The sequence below is a fragment of the Neolamprologus multifasciatus genome, chromosome 4 (genome assembly GCF_963576455.1).
Source record: "Neolamprologus multifasciatus chromosome 4, fNeoMul1.2, whole genome shotgun sequence".
In the NCBI taxonomy this organism is placed as follows: domain Eukaryota; kingdom Metazoa; phylum Chordata; class Actinopteri; order Cichliformes; family Cichlidae; genus Neolamprologus; species Neolamprologus multifasciatus.
In genome coordinates, this window is record NC_140442.1 from 3,422,365 (window position 1) to 3,443,426 (window position 21,062).

The 21,062-nt window shown below is 39.9% G+C and overlaps 1 protein-coding gene across 3 annotated transcripts in view; it reads right to left on the bottom strand.

Moving 5' to 3' along the window:
* Positions 1-21,062, bottom strand: part of shisa6a (shisa family member 6a) — a 121,478-nt gene that overhangs the window by 14,474 nt on the left and 85,942 nt on the right. Inside the window, exons 6-8 of one of the 3 annotated variants that reach the window (XM_085158176.1) lie at positions 4,394-4,456; positions 3,468-3,488; positions 436-564 (exon numbers count right to left, since the gene is read on the bottom strand). In XM_085158176.1, the coding sequence (XP_085014302.1) occupies positions 436-564; positions 3,468-3,488; positions 4,394-4,456 (213 nt within the window). The remainder of the gene's footprint in view (positions 1-435; positions 565-3,467; positions 3,489-4,393; positions 4,457-21,062) is intronic. The other 2 variants (XM_085158177.1, XM_085158178.1) reach the window with 2 other exon arrangements.

The following is a 21,062-nucleotide window of genomic DNA, read 5'->3' on the forward strand; positions in this document are numbered from 1 at the left end:
TTGTTGTATAGAAGCCATTCAGCTGAAAAAAATGGTTCTTAATATGTCATTAAGAGACATTAGCAACATGACATGGGCCACAGATGGAACTAAATTACACGCCAATTAGATGTCAGTCTATGAGCCGATAGATGAGTGGATGGGAATGAGTGTGGAGCCTCTGAGCGTGCTGTCATGCATTTTAAAAAGTTTATTTCCCTAAAAAGGTGAAAAGTGAGAGTACTATCTGTATGATGAGCCAACAAACATCTGGAGGTAGTTATCATGATGCATGTCTCTGTAATGGACATTGAGATGTTTCATCGGTGAATCGAGTACAACCTCTAATGCACAGACATGAGGGTGATGTCATCGCCTGTTTTTGCAGCGTATCGGGTATGACAGTGATGGAGGACGACTGAAGGACCGCTTGCTAGATCTGTGGAAAGTATTTACTTAAGTCAGACTTGAGGGCCAGCTCGTAGGAAGGCGGCAGATGGCTCAGGTTCTGGAAGGATCTGGACAGGGACAGGTCGTAGGCTTCCGTGGCTGAGGTCAGGATGTTGTTCATCCGCTGGGGTCGCTCTACAGGGGACAGGGGAGGAAGTGGTGCACTGCAGTCAGCACACAGTCAGTCAAAAGGATGGGCTCTACACTGGGAGTCTTTACTTGAGGGGAAAGGAAAGGAAAGTGATGCAGTGGGAAATGCGTGTTGAGAAAGATTGAGCAGGACTACAGAGCATTTAGGGGCTGTTTTACACATTTTTGGTAACAAATAAATAAACAACTGAGACACTGAACAGCAAGTTAGAGCATTAAAAATGTGAATGTGGGCACGGGTAACTGGGGTAACTACACCCACCATATCTTATGTGCATGCTGGTCAGATTTGGGCTGTTTTAAAGTGAGAAGTAACAGAAAAAGCCAGTTGTTTCTGTTCTTATCCTCCATATGCTCCTTGTTCCTCCTCCATCCACTCATGAAATGATGTTACACAGATTTCAGATGGTTTTTGTATCTTTCTTCTGAACCGCGTCGAAAGTTTTCGCCTATTCCTCGCGTCCGTCTGCAACTTTTTCTTGGTTTTTTCCCTTTTCAAAGTCACTCCCTGTGTACAGGAGCTGCATGCAAAAAGATCTTTTGTTAAAAGGGTTGGCGTAATAAGCAAATGCTTCAGCCAATACCTTTTGATTAGCCTTGTCTCGTGCTTTCTTGCTTTGTGGTAGATCTTTGTTCTGTCTTCACTGAGATATTTGAATGCTAATCAATAAAACATCACTCACTCTCACCCTTTTATATTTAAGCCTGGTACATGGCTCCATTCAGATGAGAAAATCTTTTCTTTTGTGACATTTGGATAGTTTATTTTGGGCATATGTGTATATATCCTTAAGATATTTGCATTAGTTCTCTCAGAAATGCCAAAAACTTGGGGCTCGCTCCAAATGATCCCTGTCATTTTTCTCCTGAACTGTGGTGCTTGTTAAAAATAGTCACATCTGAGCGGTGAATTTCGGCGTAATTTCAGCTCGTGATGTCCTGATTTTAGAATCTGGCATGGCCAGGCAAACATCTCTACACATATTTCATTTTCAAGATGAACAGTTCTGCAAAAAATCTTTACAAATCCTTGTTTTTCATTTCAACATTTGTCGACCAACAGCTACCAGCGCGTCAGCCTTAACTGCTGTATGGACAAAAGTCCCACTGCCACTGGTGGAAAAAAAATCAAGTATGCATATATCAAGGCATGCACTCTGCCTTTCCAAATATTTGAGAAAGAATGTTGTGCTCTAAAGTGAAATCGAGCATGGTATTCTCATAGGATGCCACTCTTGCAACCAAATTTCCTTCCTACTCGATATTCCACAGTCAACTGTAAACTGTATTTTTGCAAAATGGAAACATTTAGAAACCACAGCATCTCAAACAGTGCTGAGGCACATGGTGCATGAAATTCACCAGTAATTCCAGACTTCCAAAACTCCTCTGGGATTAACATCAGCACAAAAAGTGTGCACGTGGAGCTTCATTGTATAGGTTTCCATTGCCGAGCAGCTTCTGTAGGTAATGTAAAGGTAGCTCAGTACTTTTGACCATATAGTGTATCTGTTGGTTGCATCAGTAAAGTCTATGGATGCACAATGTGAACCTAGCTTGTTTACACTTCAGCCTTTTGTCTAAACATGGCTACTTCTGGCTCTAAGAGGATGATCTGATATCGTCGTGTTGGTGTTGTTCCCAGATCATCATGAAAATGTTGTTCCAGGTTCAACATTGCAAGTGACCAATCACATTATTGTGACGTTATTCTTTTGCGCACCAACCCATTCGTGCATTTACGAAATTCCAATGTTGCAAGGACAATATCAATTCTGCTTAGCGTTTATTAAAAGGTCAGGGTTAGGGTCCGTTGATCGGCGGACAAAGGCGGTTTCTCGCAGCTTAAGTACAGTTTTTTGTTTTACGCCGGTTTTTCCCGAAGTCGCAAAAGTATGACATCACAACATTCTGATTGGTCACTTGCAATGTTGATCCTGGAACAACCTTTAGTATGATGATCTGGGAACAACACCAACACGAGGATATCAGATCGTGCGCTCTAAGAACTTCTCAGACTGGGATGTAATTTTAATTCTTTGGTTTTACAGAAACATACTCAGAACTTTAAAAAGAAGAGATAACATGTTAGACTGAACTGAACTAAAATGAAAAAGTCAGAATGGGCTGTATTTTAGAAAGGACTATGCTTAACAAAGAGCGCTTTGCTTGCTAAGGCTGAGGATTTTGTGTCAAGGCATTTCAAGGATATTATTTACTGGAGTTGCAGCTTCAATGAAATGACTAATTTGTCTTCTTTGCAGTTCTGAGTCAGCGGGAAACTGCGTCACTCAACTGCATCTAAGCAGCTCAAACGACAGATCGTTTTGCACGCCTTTAACAGTTCATCTGGGGATATCTGTGATATGTATAACACCATTACAGCTCCCTGCACCGCACAGAGCTCCTGTGGCTTCAGAATTTAGGACGCCCAGTCACGGGTCAGGAGGCGCGGTGGGCGGAAAGGGCCGGGATTCAGGCAGGGACGCGGGTGCTGGATTTAAAAATAGGACCGGGCGACTACTGCAGCAGGGAGGATAGAGACACACAATGCCAAGGAACATATGGTGTAGAGGGGAGACATTCACAGAATCAGAAAGTGTGTGTGGGGGGTTTGTGGGGTAGATAGAGCCAGTTAGGTTGAGTGAAGGAAGAGGAAAGAAAAAAAACGTGTGTAGAAAAGATTTTAAGGTCATGGATTGTAATGCAGCAATGTGAAGTTTTGCAACTGCAAAAAATACACAAGCGCTTGAACAAAAGGAAAGAAAAGGAGAATAATGACCCTCAGTGTGCAGGGAAAGAACTCAGTTGCTACTATACATGAATTATGTTAAAGAAAAACTGATGAAAAGATACACATAAACACCACGTGTATGTGTATTACTTACCGTATCTCATTTGTCTGTGGGCTAACAAATCCAAGTGAGAAAGAAAGGATCAATAACAATCAATGTGCACAGTATGTTTCAAACTAGAGGTCGCCCTTGGTCAAAAACAATATTGCAGGAATGCTGCTAAGGGTTAACAAAAACGTCCAAACCAGCAACTCTTGAATTATGCATTGCAGCTATGATCCTCATCAGAAGCTAAATAGACTTCAAAAGTGCTGTTTGAAGAGTTTTATTTGGTTCTGAAAGCACTTTCGAAACCCATTTTCCCATGAAAAGCCGCCCTGTTTAAGAGGCAGACAAGCGCAGGCAGGATGTGGATGGCAGCGCTCCGTTAATGGTAAAAAACTTTGTTTAATGACTCAATGACGATAACTTTAACCCGAAACAGTGACACAAAACACTGGCCTCTGCAGTTTTAGAATATCGCAGAGGGGATTTTTGTAAGTAATTAAAAATCCAGGTTCCCTCTTTCATTTCACAGCCATTTAGATGCAGAACCGTTCAGCAATTCCACAGTGAAGAGCTGCTCCCCTTTCACAGAAAATCACATTTAGAAAAATAGATGGGATGCTATGAGAGTAACTGGGTTTTCAATAACTCGAGCAAACTGCACAGGCGATCCTTTGATTATCACACTTTTTTGCTTTTCATTTTCTCCGAGGAGTTCTTTATCAGCTCCTCGTACTTTAAATTCCCTGTGAAAGGCATACTTTTGTTTTTGAAATTGGAAATAGTCTATCGCAGAAATTGCTCGGCTTTCTATCACTTGGAGATAATAATGCATATCGTTTTGGAAAATGAAGCCAACGACTGCTGTGAAATCAGGGTAAACTAAAAAGAGTATATCACGTTATCGGTCTGGGGTTACACAGTGAATTGGACTCTGCCTGTAACTACACATCAGCAGTCAAGCAGTTTCTTACCCATTTTAGGTGTCAGGGCGGTCAGGTCCAGGTGGCTATGCTGGTAGTCATGGTGATGGTTTCCTGTGACGAGAAGAACAAAAGCAAATAAAAGTGTGTCAACATCAGCAGACACAAAGAAAGGTAATAAAAAAAGCAGCCCCTTTTTGATTTATTCAGACTGCATTATTATATAGAATAACTGACCCGACTCAAAAGTAATAACAATCAAGTCAAAAGCATATTACAAAGCCAAGTTAAACTAAACCAGTGAGCAGCACAGCAAACATGAGGTATACAGCCCAAATAAAAATAAGATGTTTTTTTTTTTTTTTTTTTTTGAATTTATCACAGCTTTTATTAAGGTACATATAAAAGATAAACCTCTGGGTGTCTTCTGTCAGGAAAACATTCTGTTTGTACAAACCTGATGAAGACGGCGCTCTGAGGGTTTGAGGTTGTTACAAAAACAAAACTTACTGCAATCAGTTTTTACATTTGGTGGTCTGCACTCGACAGAAACGCAAAATACCACAAACATGGAAACAGATTCCAGCTTCTCGTCCAATCAGATCACCTCCAGTGTTATTACTTCATTAAAGATGAAACACTTAAAGTATAAATAAAGATTCCAGTTATAACTGGAATCTAACTACTGTTAATATACCTGTTTGACAACAGCTTATGAAAAATGTCTCATGGCTCAAGGGATCCAATTTTTGTTTGAAGACTCAGAATCTGAGAACAGATTCTTCTATCGCTCCTATTCAATACATTATACACCTGTGTTATACAGGCCATTAGGGCTGCCACGATTAGTCGACTAGTCACGATTACGTCGACTATCAAAATCGTCGACGACTGATTTAATAGTCGACGCGTCATTTGAAGCTTTGTAAGATCCCAAAAGACGCAGGAATAAGTAGTAGGATTTAAGAGTGTAATACCGGACTGAAACAGAAGATGGCAGCACTGCATGTACAAGGATGCCAGCTGCCGTTAAACCCCGAAGAAGAAGTAGCTCTGTCCCAGAATTCATAGCGCAGCCCAGCTCAGTTTCCAACAATGGCGGCAGCTAGTTAGTTTTAATATTACTCTTGTTATTCTTTCTGGGTCACAAAATAAACGTTTAACATATTTTCAGGCGAGAATGTAGCTGTGTAAACCTCAAATATCTGCTCAGTTTATCAAGACACCACATATTTTCAAAAGCGCTCCGACGTTTTCGGAGACGTCTGTTACCCACTAGCTAGCCGGGGGCTAGGCTAACTAGAGCGCGAGAACACCGGACTCTCGGCAAATCGTTTTCAAACCCACCGCCGTCTTTCGCTACTCAGGTTAAACATATATAAGTGACTTAGATAACTTAAAAATGTTATTGTTTGGCCTTTTTTAGTGTTTTATTTGTTCCTGAGTAAATCGGTTTGGCTGAGATTAAAGTTATAGTTTTTACACAGCTGAATAAATTTCAAGCAGACAGCTGATTATCAGAAGTGTGAGATGCTCGAGAATATACTCCAGTGTCCTGTTATATTTTAGATAGCAAGGAGTTTATTAAACTTCACCGAAACAATCTGCAAATTTCGTTAAAATTTAATAAACTATCATCTTGTCTTTATTTTTAGTTAGCACATACCTTAAACACTTAAAGCTGTAAGCTAATGATAGTTATATAAGAGCAGATGCTGCTGGTGCAATAAGCTGTACGTTTTACATCCAATGGATGATGATCTGATTAGTCGACTAATCGCAAAAATAATCGGTGACTAGTCGACTATCAAAATAATAGTTTGTGGCAGCCCTACAGGCCAACCATAGCTGCTGTGCAATACAAACAACCTTGCTTTGCCTTGACAGTCGCTACACTTTATGCATTATCTATGCCGCAGTGTTGAAGTAGAGAAAAACTGACCTTTATGAGTTGGGCACGACTGACTCTTCTATAATAACGTGACAAATGTTGTTCTCTATTTCAGCCGAGTATCAGTCAGCCCTTCCATCCACTCAAGTCAGTATTTGCTATATCCCCAGACATGAAAGCTTTGATTTGTTCAGTGTCTCAAGTGAGCAGTAAACTGCCACTGCTCAGTTATGAGCCTGTAAGTGTTTCTTCCATTTGACAGAATCCACTGTTTAGCAGCGCTTTACCAAGATGATTGATTATAGTCACTTTGTCTGGGTACGTGGAAGCGGCTGCACCTCGCGGTGATCCATCTTTGCGGCGGGTGTGTCATTTGATGTTGCGCTAATATTGTAATGTGTTGTTTTCTTGGCTATAGAACAAAGCAATATGTTGTGAGACCTCTGTCACTGAGAAGCAATGGGAATTCCAATAAGTGAAAATATTGCCTTTATTCAATTATATCTTCTTTTTTCCCCCCTGAACAAAATACAACTCATGGTTATGCAGTTGTGGCTTATTTCCATTTAAATATGTTCATCTATCATTCAATAAGGCAGTAAAAGCACAGCTCTGATAGCTGCGTGTGAGCTCTTTAAGAGGCTTTGAGCTGACGACGGTGGCTTGAGTTCTGCCTTTGTGAAAGATCGGCGCCCGTAGGTCACCGACGCTGATTTGCCGGTGGGAGTTTGTGACATTTCAGACAAATGTTGACTTTTGCTAACATCCTTAATGTGGAGTTGGTGGAATCCCTTTTACATTCAGTCATATTTTGAATGTAAAGGCTTTGAGAGTTAAACAGTTCTGACTATTTTGACTAGGTGCGTTGCATCATTATAAAGCACGTCTTCGGTCCGTCCTCCCTGCAGCTGTTCTCTGTTTTCCAGTCACACAGGTTTGATCAAGGGGGCAATTATAGCAGCTATAGAAAACCCAGTTAAATAACCCTTCTATGAACAGAGGTTTTGTACTGAGTAAATAACCTTTTACTATCTGAGTAATTGGGGAAACTGCTTTTTCCCCAGAGCAGAAAAACAGACCTCTAGATAAATTTCACACATTAAAATGTACCACAAATGTTTAGCCAAGGTTCAAAAGCTTATCACCTGGCAAAGATGGTTTCCCTTTGAGGTAATCTCCGGTTCAGAGTATGCATGTGTGCGATCCCTTTATATACATATGAATGGGATCACCAGCATTGTGCAGTGACTCTGCTACTAAACTGAGCAAATATCGGAGACCTAAAAAAATATTAAATATTATATACACATACAAAAAAATAAATCAGATCTAGTCCCATGCATGGCAGCATGGAGCATGGAGCTCATTCACACCAAACTCAGTTCCTCATGAGGCTGAAGTCTCTATTTCTTTAGATGTGTTTGGTCAGCAAGCTGACATTTCACATCAAATATATGAAATTTAAAGTCTGTGCCTTCAAATAAACTGACAGCTAAAGAATCCTGCTACATATTAAGAATTACAGGGGATTACCAAATGAAGTGAAGGTAACTTGATGCAAAAATATTTTGTTTTTAAAAGTAAGAAGAAAATCTCCCCCACTAGAGAGCATCAAGTGCGTCATGCAAAGCCGAGCCTTTTAAAAGATGTCCTCTTTTACTAAAGCCTGAAACCCAGCAGGACGGCAACACATCAAAACTCTTAGGGCTATGCAGTCTGCTGCAGCAGCAGTGCACAGATGCACTACAGATGCGTTACATAGATAATGCGTAACACTGTTTTACATACAAAACCTGGCAGTTTAATGCACTACTGACATATACTGAAACATGTGGGCATAATTAATAGCCTTCACCCATCTGCAAAGGTGTTGCCTTTAGTCTATCCAACCATACATCTATACATCCATTTTCTTCCGCTTATCCAATTCAGGGTCATGGGAGGGCTATCCCAGCTACCACAGGGCTGAATGCCGTCAGGCTTTTGGAAAAAACTGCAGGGATTTGCTCTTATTTAACCACTGAATGTTAAAGCTCAGCTGACAGTCGATGCTTTTAGCAAAGCTCAGATTCAGATTGAGACAGTGCCGACCAGTCGAGTTCTTCTAAGCCAAAATGTAAAAATAAATAAAAACATTCTTTACTGTGAGGTTTTTACTGCGACTGTCACCAGAGTTGAAAATGATCTTGTATAGGGATGCACCGATACCGATACTGGTATCGGGTATCGGGGCCGATTATGTAAAATGTGTGTGTACTCATACTCGTAAAAGTTAACCGATACCATGAACCGATACTAACTTATTTCATTAGTCAGAGGGTGGCTTGTCATTTCTGTTGTAGTTTTTAGATTGGCCACTAGGGGGACATCCCGCGCTAAACAGGCACAGGGTTAGGCGAGTGAGACTGGCAGCTCCAGATAAAAAGGAGAAACTGGAGGCTGCTGTAGCTAGGCTAAACAAAATGTCAGCAGTGTGGACCGGAACAGCCAACTTTAACTCGGGTTTTTGAAAAGCGATGAAAAATGTCAAGAGAAAATCCACGGGCAGTTTAAATAACAGAGGCTCGACTCATTTTATCGCTCTGGATGACCAGCCAATGCCGGTCGTGGAAAGCATAGGATTGAACCGTCTTCTCAGCATACTCGAGCCGCGATATGAAATTGGACACTCTGCAATAATTTAAAAGTTTATTTTATTCTCAAACCTAATTTGTATTTATTTTATTCCAAACAGAAGTGTTTATTTATTATTCTGAAAGCTCGAGACAGTGCTCAATAGTTCAGTGATATTTTGTTAAATTACAATGTGGATACTTAACAGAATAATAATTTAACAGAAGTGCTTATTTTTCACTTGAAATTTTTTTGTGGTCATTTTTATTACGATTTTATTTTTTATCGGCAGAGAATAAAATAAAACCTGTCTTCCAATTCATTGCATTTGTGTGTGTGTGGTAGAAGTATCGGTTTTTGTACTCAGTATCGGCAAGTACTCAGATCCAAGTATCGGTATCGTATCAGTTTGAAAGAAATTGGTATCGTTGCATCCCTAATCTTGTATGAAAATTTCCCTTTACTGGAACTAATGAGCCTTAACAAGAGAAGAGCCTCAGACTAAATGAGAGAATAATACAGATAAATTTATTACTGTAGGTGCATTTACTCAATATTAAATATGAATACATACAATTGATAAGTAAAATATGAGCACTGCACTCGTTGCTGTATTTAACAGCTTCTAAAAGCACAAACGTAATCTTTCTTCCACGGTCAGTGGATGCTGTCAGGTCATCTGCGAGGGTAGGTTTGGGAATGTCTCTTGTGTTGTACTGACAATATAGAGTTAATAACTTTTTTTCATTTTCACCCATGGGCGTGGTGTTGTTGTACTCCATTATAGGGTGTTACACCCCCCTGCAACCCCAACTCGCCTTGCAATTGGAGTTACAGCAGAGTCTTTCGGGGTTGACAAGGCTTAATCCCCAGTTGTCTACACCTGACAAGGTATGGTCAAAAAAGTGTGCTTGAGGTTGGTTTGGGGCAGAACCACTTCATGCCTTCATGCTCTAGGATGTCATTTTTAGATTAAGTTGTTTAGTAACTTAAAATAATTCCAGTGTTTCTACCAACTCTTGTGTCAGCTTTCACTTTATGTTTCAGCTCATTAGCCTGGTGTTAACAGCGCCTCTCTTACTTTTCACGATTAGTCTCTTGCCACCTCTTGTGGATTTTGATTTTACTTCTCTTGTCATTTCAGCGTCTCACTGCCCTGTGTTTGCATTTTTTTATAATTTGCCATCTCTCAAAAGGAGGAGGAGAAATAGAATATCAGCAAAAGATCACAGACCATTAAAAAATGTTTAAGTTAGTTATGCTGCAATAGATGTAGGCTGCTGGGGGATTCCCATGATGCATTGAGTTTTTCCTTTCCAGTCACCTTTCTCACTCACTATGTGTTAACAGACCTCTCTGCATTGAATCATATCTGTTATTAATCTCTGTCTCTCTTCCACAGCATGTCTTTATCCTGTCTTCCTTCTCTCACCCCAACCAATCGCAGCAGATGGCCCCGCCCCTCCCTGAGCCTGGTTCTGCCGGAGGTTTCTTCCTGTTAAAAGGGAGTTTTTCCTTCCCACTGTCGCCAAAGTGCTTGCTCATAGGGGGTCATATGGTTGTTGGGTTTTTCGTTGTATGCAAAAGCTTATACATGTATAAAAAGTAAAATGTTAAAAATAAATCCAGTTAATTCAAAATGCAGCTGCGTGTCTTTTAACAGGTACAAGAATCTACCGCATAATTCCAATTTTAGCCAAATTACTTTGGCTCCCTGTTAAATATCGCATAGATTTTAAAATTCTTTTGTTCACTTTTAAAATTCTGAACAATTTAGCGCCCAGCTATCTTTCTGAACTACTCCACTTATATAATCCCAACAGAGAACTTAGATCATCCAACCACAGGCTCCTAGCACAACCTAGGCCTTGAATGAAGTCGAGAGGTGACCGGGCCTTTGCAACCGTGGCACCCAGACTCTGGAATAATCTCCCTGTTCATATTCATACTGCCGAGTCTATCCAATCTTTTAAATCACGTCTTAAAACTTATTTTTTTACTTTGGCTTTTGATTCTAACTAGTTGGCTGTTCTTGTTGTGTTGTTACCTATTGTTTGTTGTCCTGTTTTATTGTTTGTTTTAATTGTCTCATGCTTTTACTGACTGTGAAGCACTATGGTCAACATTGTTGTTTTAATATGTGCTATATAAATAAATTTTGATTTGATTTGATGTGTCACTTTTAAACTGCTGTTTAGCACTTTAATAACACTTTAATAACACTTTAATAACACTTTAATAACACTTTAATAACAGTACTTTTTTGATTCGAGTACGGAATCAAAAAAGTGGAGCAAATGTCAGTTTTGTCACACAGAGATAGTGGCATGTTGAATGCGTCAGTGTGTACTGAAAAAGAACACACCGTCTAGGTGTTAATACATAATGCAGCAGCTCTCACTGTCAGTAAAGTGTGTCACATGGATTGGCTGTAGTAATTCAGGCAGATCTGTCACAAATGAACTGAATGCTTCCAGGTTCCAGCGGGTGGACAGAGGGGATCCCACTGTGACCCAGATCCATTTTAAACGCCTCGCTCTGGGGGAAGCTGATGGACAGACGCTGGCTACCGAGACAGCCCATGCTATGTCATTATGCTGGCAGAGTGTGAAGTGCCATGTGGACTTGGTGGGACAGATCACCTCCTTTTGCCCTTCTACATATGCATGTGTTATGGAGAGGCCAGTTTACAGAGGAAGACGAGTTTCTCTTTACTAGAGCCATTCAGGATGTTAAGCTCTCATGTATCTGTAAAAGGAAGCTATGACGGATACATTGAATTATTACTGACACTTTACAATCTGACACAGAGAAACTACATCTGTAAAAAAAAAAGCAGTTTAGAGACATTTTGTGTATTTGGCAACTACAAATTTATGATATATATAATAAATGAATGTCGGTTTTTTGAACTGGAAGACTGAAGTGAGGCAATTTGACTAACCACATAACACAACACACAAATAGAGCACTACTTGTGGGAGCCCACTTGTGTTATTTGTTAATGTTGGTGGAAAACAATGGAATAAATGCCCAAATCAAACCAAAATGAACTGAAAAAAGTGTATACAGATACTGAAAACTAAAATTTAACGTGACACCAGACGAGATGAGATGCTTTGGATATTAAATTCAGCAGTTATGTTTACACCTCTGCTATACTGACGACAATTACACAATTCTGCAGATGCTATTTATCAGATTTCTTCTACAATCTTCGTCAAAGCTGAACTAAAGAAATGACACATTTTAATTAGCAACTCTGGTCAACCTAAAAACCCTAATGTGACTCAACTATCACGACAGCTTACATTTAAATTGCCAGCTGGTTCTCTGCTGTTTTGTCAAAGGCAGGACTGCCTTGACTTTGTAGAGAGATACACAAGGTGTTCTTGGGCACTGGTGTCACGACACCCCAGGTCATGGCACAAGCAAACCACAGTTTACGGTCACTAAAAGCTGCCTCTATGCAGACTTTAAAACTGGCTTGATAGTTCTTAGATCCAATATTGCAATGACCACTCTTTGTGATGCCAGTGTCTTTTGACAAAGATACAGCACGAGACCAGTAGGAAGATAATGCTGTAACTGGGTATGTCCTTCAGGAGTCACAGGAATCGTCGTCTGTCCATAAATCTCATTATTTGATTCATCCAGCGTGCTTTAAACCTGGCGGTTGTGTTGCTGGAGACCTGAGTAGGTGTATTTCAGATGCTGAGATCAGTTGGAGTTGTTCTCATACTGTGGCTGAAAGCTGTTACCAATGTTTCCACTACCTGTTCCACTCTGTGTGTAGGAGGAAGGCCAAACACATGCATATAGACATTTTAATTTTGACATCTGTGTCAGATTATTCATTGACATTTTCACCCTGGGCTTAACCATTACAAATACGTGTCTAGTCTAAACCTGATTCTAACAGTGACCCTAAAAAAAACTGTTAATAAGCCTTTAAATGGGATGGAAAAATTGAGACTCTTACAATAACATCACTCTGATGGCCTAAAATAGACGATTATATACATTATATACATGAATGCCTTCTCTGCACAGCAACTTTTTAGACAGGCACTACACTACACTAAGGAAATTGAGGCAGGTTGGAATATACTGACATGGTAGAAATATTTAAAAGTTATATAGGTAAAAAATTGTTGTGTAAAGTGCTGTTTTTTGTTTCTGTTGAGTATTGCAGCATCGACAGCGATTAACTCGAAGGAAAATGACGGAGGCAAAAATGTCCTTAATATTTTGGGAACTTTAATCTACGGAGCCCCGCAGGGGACATGGGAGAAAAAAAAATTAAGACGGACTTTTGTGAGATCTCGCAAAACTAACTCGGGATCTCGCAAAAGTTTTTGCGAGATCTCGCAAAAGTTTTAGCCACATTCTTCCCGTTAGCTCGAGACCTACTACAGCCGGGAGGAACACCGCTTTCCCGGCACATCGTGCCTTCGAGCCGGTGTCCGAAGAATGCGGCTAAAACGTTTGTTTTGCGAAATCTCGCAAAAGTTTTGCGAGATCCCAAGTTTGTTTTGCGAGATCTTGCAAAACTTTTGCGAGATCCCGAGTTTGTTTTGCGAGATCTCGAGTTTGTTTTGAGAGATCTCGAGTTTGTTTTGCGAGATCTCGCAAAAGTCAGTCTTAATTTTTTTTTCTCCCATGTCCCCTGCGGGGCTCCGTATTATTCCACATCAACATGCGGCAAAACTTTTCCTCATGGGTGCCATTTTTGTTGTGGTATACTTTTTTCCCCCTCAGGGGCGTAATGACTCAGCATACGTGCCCTTACAATGAAACAGTGCCTCCTTGTGGTGACAACTATAATACTGTCTCTCTGTTAAACAGCAGCTACCATAATGCAGTTAAACACACTGTACACCATGAGTACACACAATGAATATCTTAACAGTTTCCCCAGGGGGCTCATCAGAAATGGAAAGAAAAACTGTGTAACCCAAAGAGATGGAAAAAACAAACTAGATTAAAAAAAAGTAAATCGCAGGCAAAGGAAATAGGAAGGGGAGAAAAAAGCAGGAACTAAACTTAGAAAACTGAGAGAAACAAGAGGGATAAAAACAGCTGACTCAACAAGAACAAAGAAGAGCATATGATCAGGAAATAAACCCATACCTGAAACAAGGTGAAACTACACTGAAGGAAAGTAAACCTTTAAAATGAACCAGAAAGTAGACAAACGACAATTTAACTCAAACAGGGGGACAGACATAGAAAGATAAGACAGAGGGAAAACACATGGAAACACCGAGGAAACTAAAACAACTACTGTACTCTGAAAAATGTAGACAAAAATGAAAACGCAGAATCAGAAAAGAGAAAATGTGAGTCAGAAAGCTCACGATCTACTGGAACAAACAAACCTTTTAAAAAACAACGACAAGGACATCCTGTATGACTTTGGACTACACTTGTCTAATTAACTATGATCTCACTCGACGATATTTCTTTCGACTGCTAATTTTTAGGCTATGGCACAGGAACGTGTTCCCATTATTATTTAACTGTTGTCCCTTCCAAGCATAGACAGTATGAACAAAGGGGTAAATCCGACGCATGCCCTGAAAAATCCTGTAATCTACTTTTAGATATGACCCAAAATGACTGATTGCATCTATAATATTATCACAAAAGCATTTATAGGTCAAGATTTCTATAGCAACAGGCCCCACCCCCACAGACTTAAGGCCCCCCTGCTTTTAATCTGCACTCCCAGCTTCACTTTTCAGCAGCTGATGGTGCAAACAATTTTTCCCCTTCTTTCTTTCACCAAAAAATAAATGACTTGCTACTTTTTAATCAGACATTTTCTTGGAGGACACACATGAAGTTACAAAGAGTTCGACTTCATGAACATTAAGGGGAATGACTTTAGATAAGGCATGCAACGTTCAGTCGTTTATTGGCTGCAGCCCATCTTTGATGAGTTTTGGAAGGTTGTTGCTCATCTCAGCGTACCGGGTATTTAAAAATTCTCAGTGTCATTTTTCACTTTCTGCACTCAGCGTAATTAAAGCATTTCTCTGTGCACATGACTTCATCTTATTTCATTCTACAAGTAAACCACATCTGACTGAAATCATCTCATCCTATAAAGACCAGGATTTGAAAAGAAACAGGACAGAAATCCTTTCATCCTTTTCCATCTCACATGGTGCTGTGGTGAAAAGCAAAGTTGCTTCATTTTGCTTCTTTAAATGCCGGTGTCTAACATTAACGCGATCCACACAAGTCTCAGAGCCTTACCCACACGCTGCCACGAGCTTGACCGATGGTGTTTCGGGGAGCACGGCTTCTTGGAGTCTGTGAATTACTAACAAGGATAAGCACAGATTTATCTGATGTCTTCTTCGATATGTCAGAAGTCACATCACACAAAGCTGCCGTTATCCTTGCCGTGAAATAGAGGACTCCATGAACCAGAAGGCTGAAAAAGGATTGGAAACCTGAAGAATCCAAGTAAGCAGCTGAGGTTGGAACAAACACAGATTTATAAAAAAACAAAAGCAGGCTTGCAACTGGCCAAAAGTGAAACGGATTATTGAAGAACATATTCACAAACCGTCCCGCCACCCCAAAGATTTATCTAAAGCTTTCTCCTTCGACACGCCTTTCCATCCACTTATAGTTCGACTGTTTTTCTTGGTTTAGGAGCATCCTTTCCTCCACTGCAGAGAAATCTCGGCTACATCCTCCAGTGTTTTTTGGGGGATCTTTTTGTTAGCTGTTCTCCCTGTTTCAATAAAGCCAGCCCTGTAAACAAATGCTTTTCCCACTTTAGTGTGGAGAAGCTCAACTTGTGTACACACAGCTCTGACCTTCACCCCATCCAACACTTTAGGGATGAACTGGAAACTGTGTCCAGCTTTAATGGAGCAAAAAGTGCAATGCTTTTACAGAAACACACAAAAGTCCTCCTTTAGTGTGAGTGTTTAAAGTGCAGACGTTCCAGGAAAATCCATTTTTGCAAAAGATCCATGAAGGTTCACGAGGTTCACAGTAGATTTAAGCAAATTTAAGTCAGCTATCCAATGTGTAATGGATTATAATAGAAATATATAATATGTGCAGCTTTTGATATTTGCAAAGCAGACTGACCTTTTCACTCCCCACAGGGGATAGACACCAAACTCTGGACGCCACAGCTATTATACTAACTCCTTCTTTGCTGGATGGTAGTCCCACAGCGCTGACAGTGGGCGAATCGAAATTAGCGACATCGTGAAGTCGCCGACGTCTTATGTTCCATAAAAGTGTGCTCGACGTGTCAGCATAGCAACAACCTGAACATGAGTACCCGAACCGTCGCTCAGCCACTGACCTCATTAAAAACAACGAGAATGTGCACATATCGTTAACGATTCTGCCAAAAGATTTCTTTTATTAGAACTTTTTCTTCGCATCAATGCAGTGTCCTCTCAGAAGCAAGAATGCCGACGACTCTGCATTCATTTCAGAGTAGCTCTCATTAAATGACCACATTTAATGAGAGCGGTAATTAATGAGCAACGCTGAATTCCTGTTCTAGCGTCTTCTGTCTGTGGAAAGTTGGGCAGGCTGAAGGAGAGGAAGCGAGAACATAGACAAGCTGCTCAGTATTAAAGGAAAACCCCAGAACTCTGTGATCATACTTGTAAAACACACGTGCTCATTGGTTCAGATGAAACTATATTCTGTGCTGAAAGATTTTTGTAATGCAGTATTAGCTAAAATACAGCCTTCACTGTCAGACTCACAGACTGTATGTAAAAGATGGATGTAGCCACTGTGACAGTCCCAAGCTGATTTTCTATTTGCTGTTTTAAACCAGGTGTAATGATCGACGAATGGTAGACTGAGAGACTGAAGCACACTGCAGACTCATGGGCTTGCAGCCTGTCAATCAGAACCTGCTTTATCCTTCAAAACCTGTGTTAATGTGGCACCCTGAGTATTTTGAGCATTAACCCTTTAAAACCGGTCTGAGCGGCACGCTCTGTTTTGCGTAACTACTTTTAAATCCAGGTAGCTCTGCAACCACGTGAGCTAGTGCAATAATTTTTTTGCATATGAAACCGGAGGAGTTGTACTTACATCTTATGCCATCAGCTTGTCCTCGGTCACAGTTTCCTTCCACATATAGATTTGCAAAAGCTGCATAAAAAGCACTTGCAGCAACAAAAACATAATATTCCAGAAACACGCTTTGCCGATCCGATCAGCTGTTCATAACACTTCCTACGTTGGAATAGACATCAGCGCAACTTTTGCATGTCCGCCATTACCTGCCCGAAACCGGAAGTGATGTCATTTTCGCGGAAATGTAGTTTTTTTAACCATATAGCCTCATGAGCCTATACTGGTGTTTTTAAAAGTTATCTTTGACTTTATGACTTTCTGTGTCGTTTCTGGGATGCTTAGGACTCATATTGCACTGCTGGAAATAGTTTATTTTGATGCATATGCTGCTTTTTTTGCAAAATTTGCAGTATAATATTTATTTTCGTTTTTCCTGCAGTATATAAAAATTGGTGTATTTCAAAAATAAAACTATGAAGACACTCAAAATAAATTTCCTGTGGTAGGAAACTGTTTTGTGCAACTTTTTTGTATTTACAGTTTTGAGGGATAAGCCTCTTAAATTTCTCTAACTAGAAATATATGTTAAAAAAGCAAAAACGATTTTCCATTTTTTTTGTAGTTTATTGCACTTTTTTGCAATTTATGCAAGTACTGTACACTTAATGCATACATATTATTAAAATCGGGGCTATAATGGTTGTATTGATGTATAGCAACTTGAAATGCTCCCAAAAATGGCTCCACAGCATGTAAAAATATAATATAAGCTCTGGCGGACTTGGTTCTATGGTAGGTCTTAAAGGGTTAAGAACAAGTCTCAGATGTGTTCCTTATGTGTTCGTGCCCACACCCCCATCATCTTTTTTTGCTATTTGTTGTGACAATAGTTTGCATCATAACACAGAGCGAAAAGCTCATTTGCTCCCACCTGATGTGATGTTAGGGCGATATTTAGTTTCGCCAGTAGGTGGCAGTGGCGGCTCAGCCAAACGGATAACTGGCAAAATAATCCTTCACAAAAGTAGCGCAGGCCAGTTATTACAATGGAAGATGCCAGTAACACTGAATTGTTTTGCTGTGTTTCAGGTGAGAGCAATATACAAGCACTAAATACATTTATGTGAAGTTTATGCATATTTAACATGTTTGGAGTGTAATTCTTGTTTATATGGTGTTTAATGTGAGCGAATAAGGGAGTTGTTTCACGTTATCTGTGGGTAATGCTAGTAACGTTTGTGCGCTAGCTAAGTCATGTTAGCCTCCTGCATGAATCTCTGTAACCGTGTTGCTCCATTAGTGATGTGAAAGGAAACTGTTAGCTGGTTTCAGTTAAAGTTATAGGAAATAGACCAGCCAGTACATGTTATGTTGTCTATTGTTTACTGGTCATTTTCTCTGTGTGTTAAGGGCTGATTAATACAGGGCAAAATAATCCTTCACAAAAGTAACGAAGGCCAGTTATTACAATGGAAGACACCAGTAACACTGAATTGTTTTGCTCTGTTTCAGCGCAATAAATCTTCATGTGCACCTGAATGAACCCTGTCGTCCTTCAGTGTGTAACATTAACAGTGTTAACAGAGGATTTTAAGCAAGTGAACCAAATGCTAACTTTCCCACAGAATTATGCTGTTTCCCCCTGGTGGCCATTGGAAGGAATTGCACTGCACTGCCTTCACTTTTCAGAAGGTCCATCGATCTTTTAATTGGCGAGATTGATTGCTACTATTTTGTCAGAATTAAGGCAAATCCCTGGAGCTAAGTTCTTCTTCTGTACTAAAATAAAAAACATTATATTTCACAAAACAATTGTAGTTATATTAGTAACAAACCTGCTTGTTGCAGCTCTTCAGTTCAGTAGTTGTTGTTTTACCATTTTTAGATTGAACTTTTTGGCCCATTGCTTTTTGATGATTTTATTTTTTTAATGCCAAAGAATATGTTTACAGACTTACAGATTATAGCTCAAGCAAAAAGCTGAATTTAATAAGCCTCATTGCATGAACAGAAGCAAATGAGCAAAAACTGGCAAAGCGTTTTAATTCTCATTATAGATGTAAAGGAAATCATTGATGTAAAGGAAAGACAGGAGAGTATTCAAAAAACAAATTATCCAGTAAGTTATTTTCCATAATTGCGCTCCGTGTTTTCCCGTAATTACATTGGTCGTTTGGCACAGAGCAACTGTTGATAAGCAGACTGATGAAACGATGAAATGAAGGAGAAACGGGCAGGTTTTGTCAAGACACCACAAACTGGAAAATTGCAACTGGGATCTTTTAATGACTTTGTAATTATGAGGCGGCCTCATCTGCTCGTTGGCATTTAACAGAGAGCTCACGGAATACTAAAATTAAATGTTTCCGTCTTTCCCTTCAATTTGGGAATGCGTTTCGTTTTAGTTACAGCTAATTGGAGTTCGTGCAAGTTTAGTTTTTGATCAGTGACGACTGCGCAGTCGGGCGTCACGCAAGCTTCAGAGTGAACTAGAAAATCGCTCTGAACAAACAGCTGAAGAATGCTCTTTGTTTAGTCTCTGATGTGCACTTCCACACTCTGAAAACAGACGAGTGCAGTCGCTGTCTGCAGTGATTTAGTATGTTTTTAGCTGTTTGTCAGTCTGTCAGTTGTGCCCACAGTTCTGACAGATGTTGGTCTGTTTTCAAAGAGCTCTCCCTCTTTGCCGAAAAGAACAGACCGGAGAACCGAGACGACTGTCTTGGCATTACATGATGGCTTCCCACCAGGGGCCCGCGAGGCCGAGGATCTTTGTTTCTCCAGTATCGATTAGGGATTGTGTGTCACAGCTCTTGGATGCATCATATGCTCCTGACATGCTTTTTCCAGTCAAGAGGAGGCGCAGCCTGTTGTTTTCCCCTCTCCTCCTGTGACCTTGTGACTTTTTAACAGAAAGAAGAAAATACCTGCAGACCCTGCAGGGCAAAAAGCAGTAACACATAGGTGTGGAGGGACAAACCTAAGCTGTGTTTATGCACAATACTTCTTTCTGTGCCAAGGCTGTGCTCCCATTCTGGGAATGTGCTCTGTACTTTGCATTTTGTGGGATATCTGAAGGAATCAAGGCTCTTTAATAATAGACTCTCCCATCTCTATTCTACTTATAACACAACAAATTATAAATAAATTCAAGATTAAAGCTTCAAGATCATTCAGCTATAATCAGCTACAGGGTTACAAGTTCTAGAGTAACACCTAAATCTCATCTTCAATATGTGGCTACTGTTTTAACCCTTTAAGACCTACCATAGAACCAAGTCCGCCAGAGCTTATATTATATTTTTACATGCTGTGGAGCCATTTTTGGGAGCATTTCAAGTTGATATACATCAATACACCCATTACAGCCTAGATTTTAATAATATGTATGAATTACGTGCATAGTAATTACATAAATTGCAAAAAAGTGCAATAAACTACAAAGAAATTGAAAATCGTTTTTTTTTTAACATATATTTCTAGTTAGAGAAATTTAAGAGGCTTATCCCTCAAAACTATAAATACAAAAAAGTTGCACAAAATAGTTTCCCACCACAGGAAATTTATTTTGAGTGTCTTCATAGTTTTATTTTTGAAATACACCAATTTTTATATACTGCAGGAAAAACGAAAATAAATATTATAATGCAAATTTGCAAAAAAGCAGCATATGCATCAAAATAAACTATTTCCAGCAGTGCAATATGAGTCCTAAGCATCCCAGAAACCACACAGAAAGTCATAAAGTCAAACATAACTTTTAAAAACACCAGTATAGGCTCATGAGGCCCTGATGGTAAAAAACTACATTTCCGCGAAAATGACGTCACTTCCGGTTTCGGGCAGGTCATGGCGGACATGCGATAGTTCGTGCTGACGTCTTATCCAATGTAGGAAGTGTTATGAACAGCTGATCGGATCGGCAAAGCGTGTTTCTGGAATATTATGTTTTTGTTGCTGCAAGTGCTTTTTATGCAGTTTTTGCAAAGCTATATGTGGAAGGAAACTGTGACCGAGGACAAGCTGATGGCATAAGATGTAAGTACAACTCCTCCGGTTTCATATGCAAAAAAAATTATTGCGCTAGCTTACGTGGTTGCAGAGCTACCGGGATTTAAAAATAGTTACGCAAAACAGAGC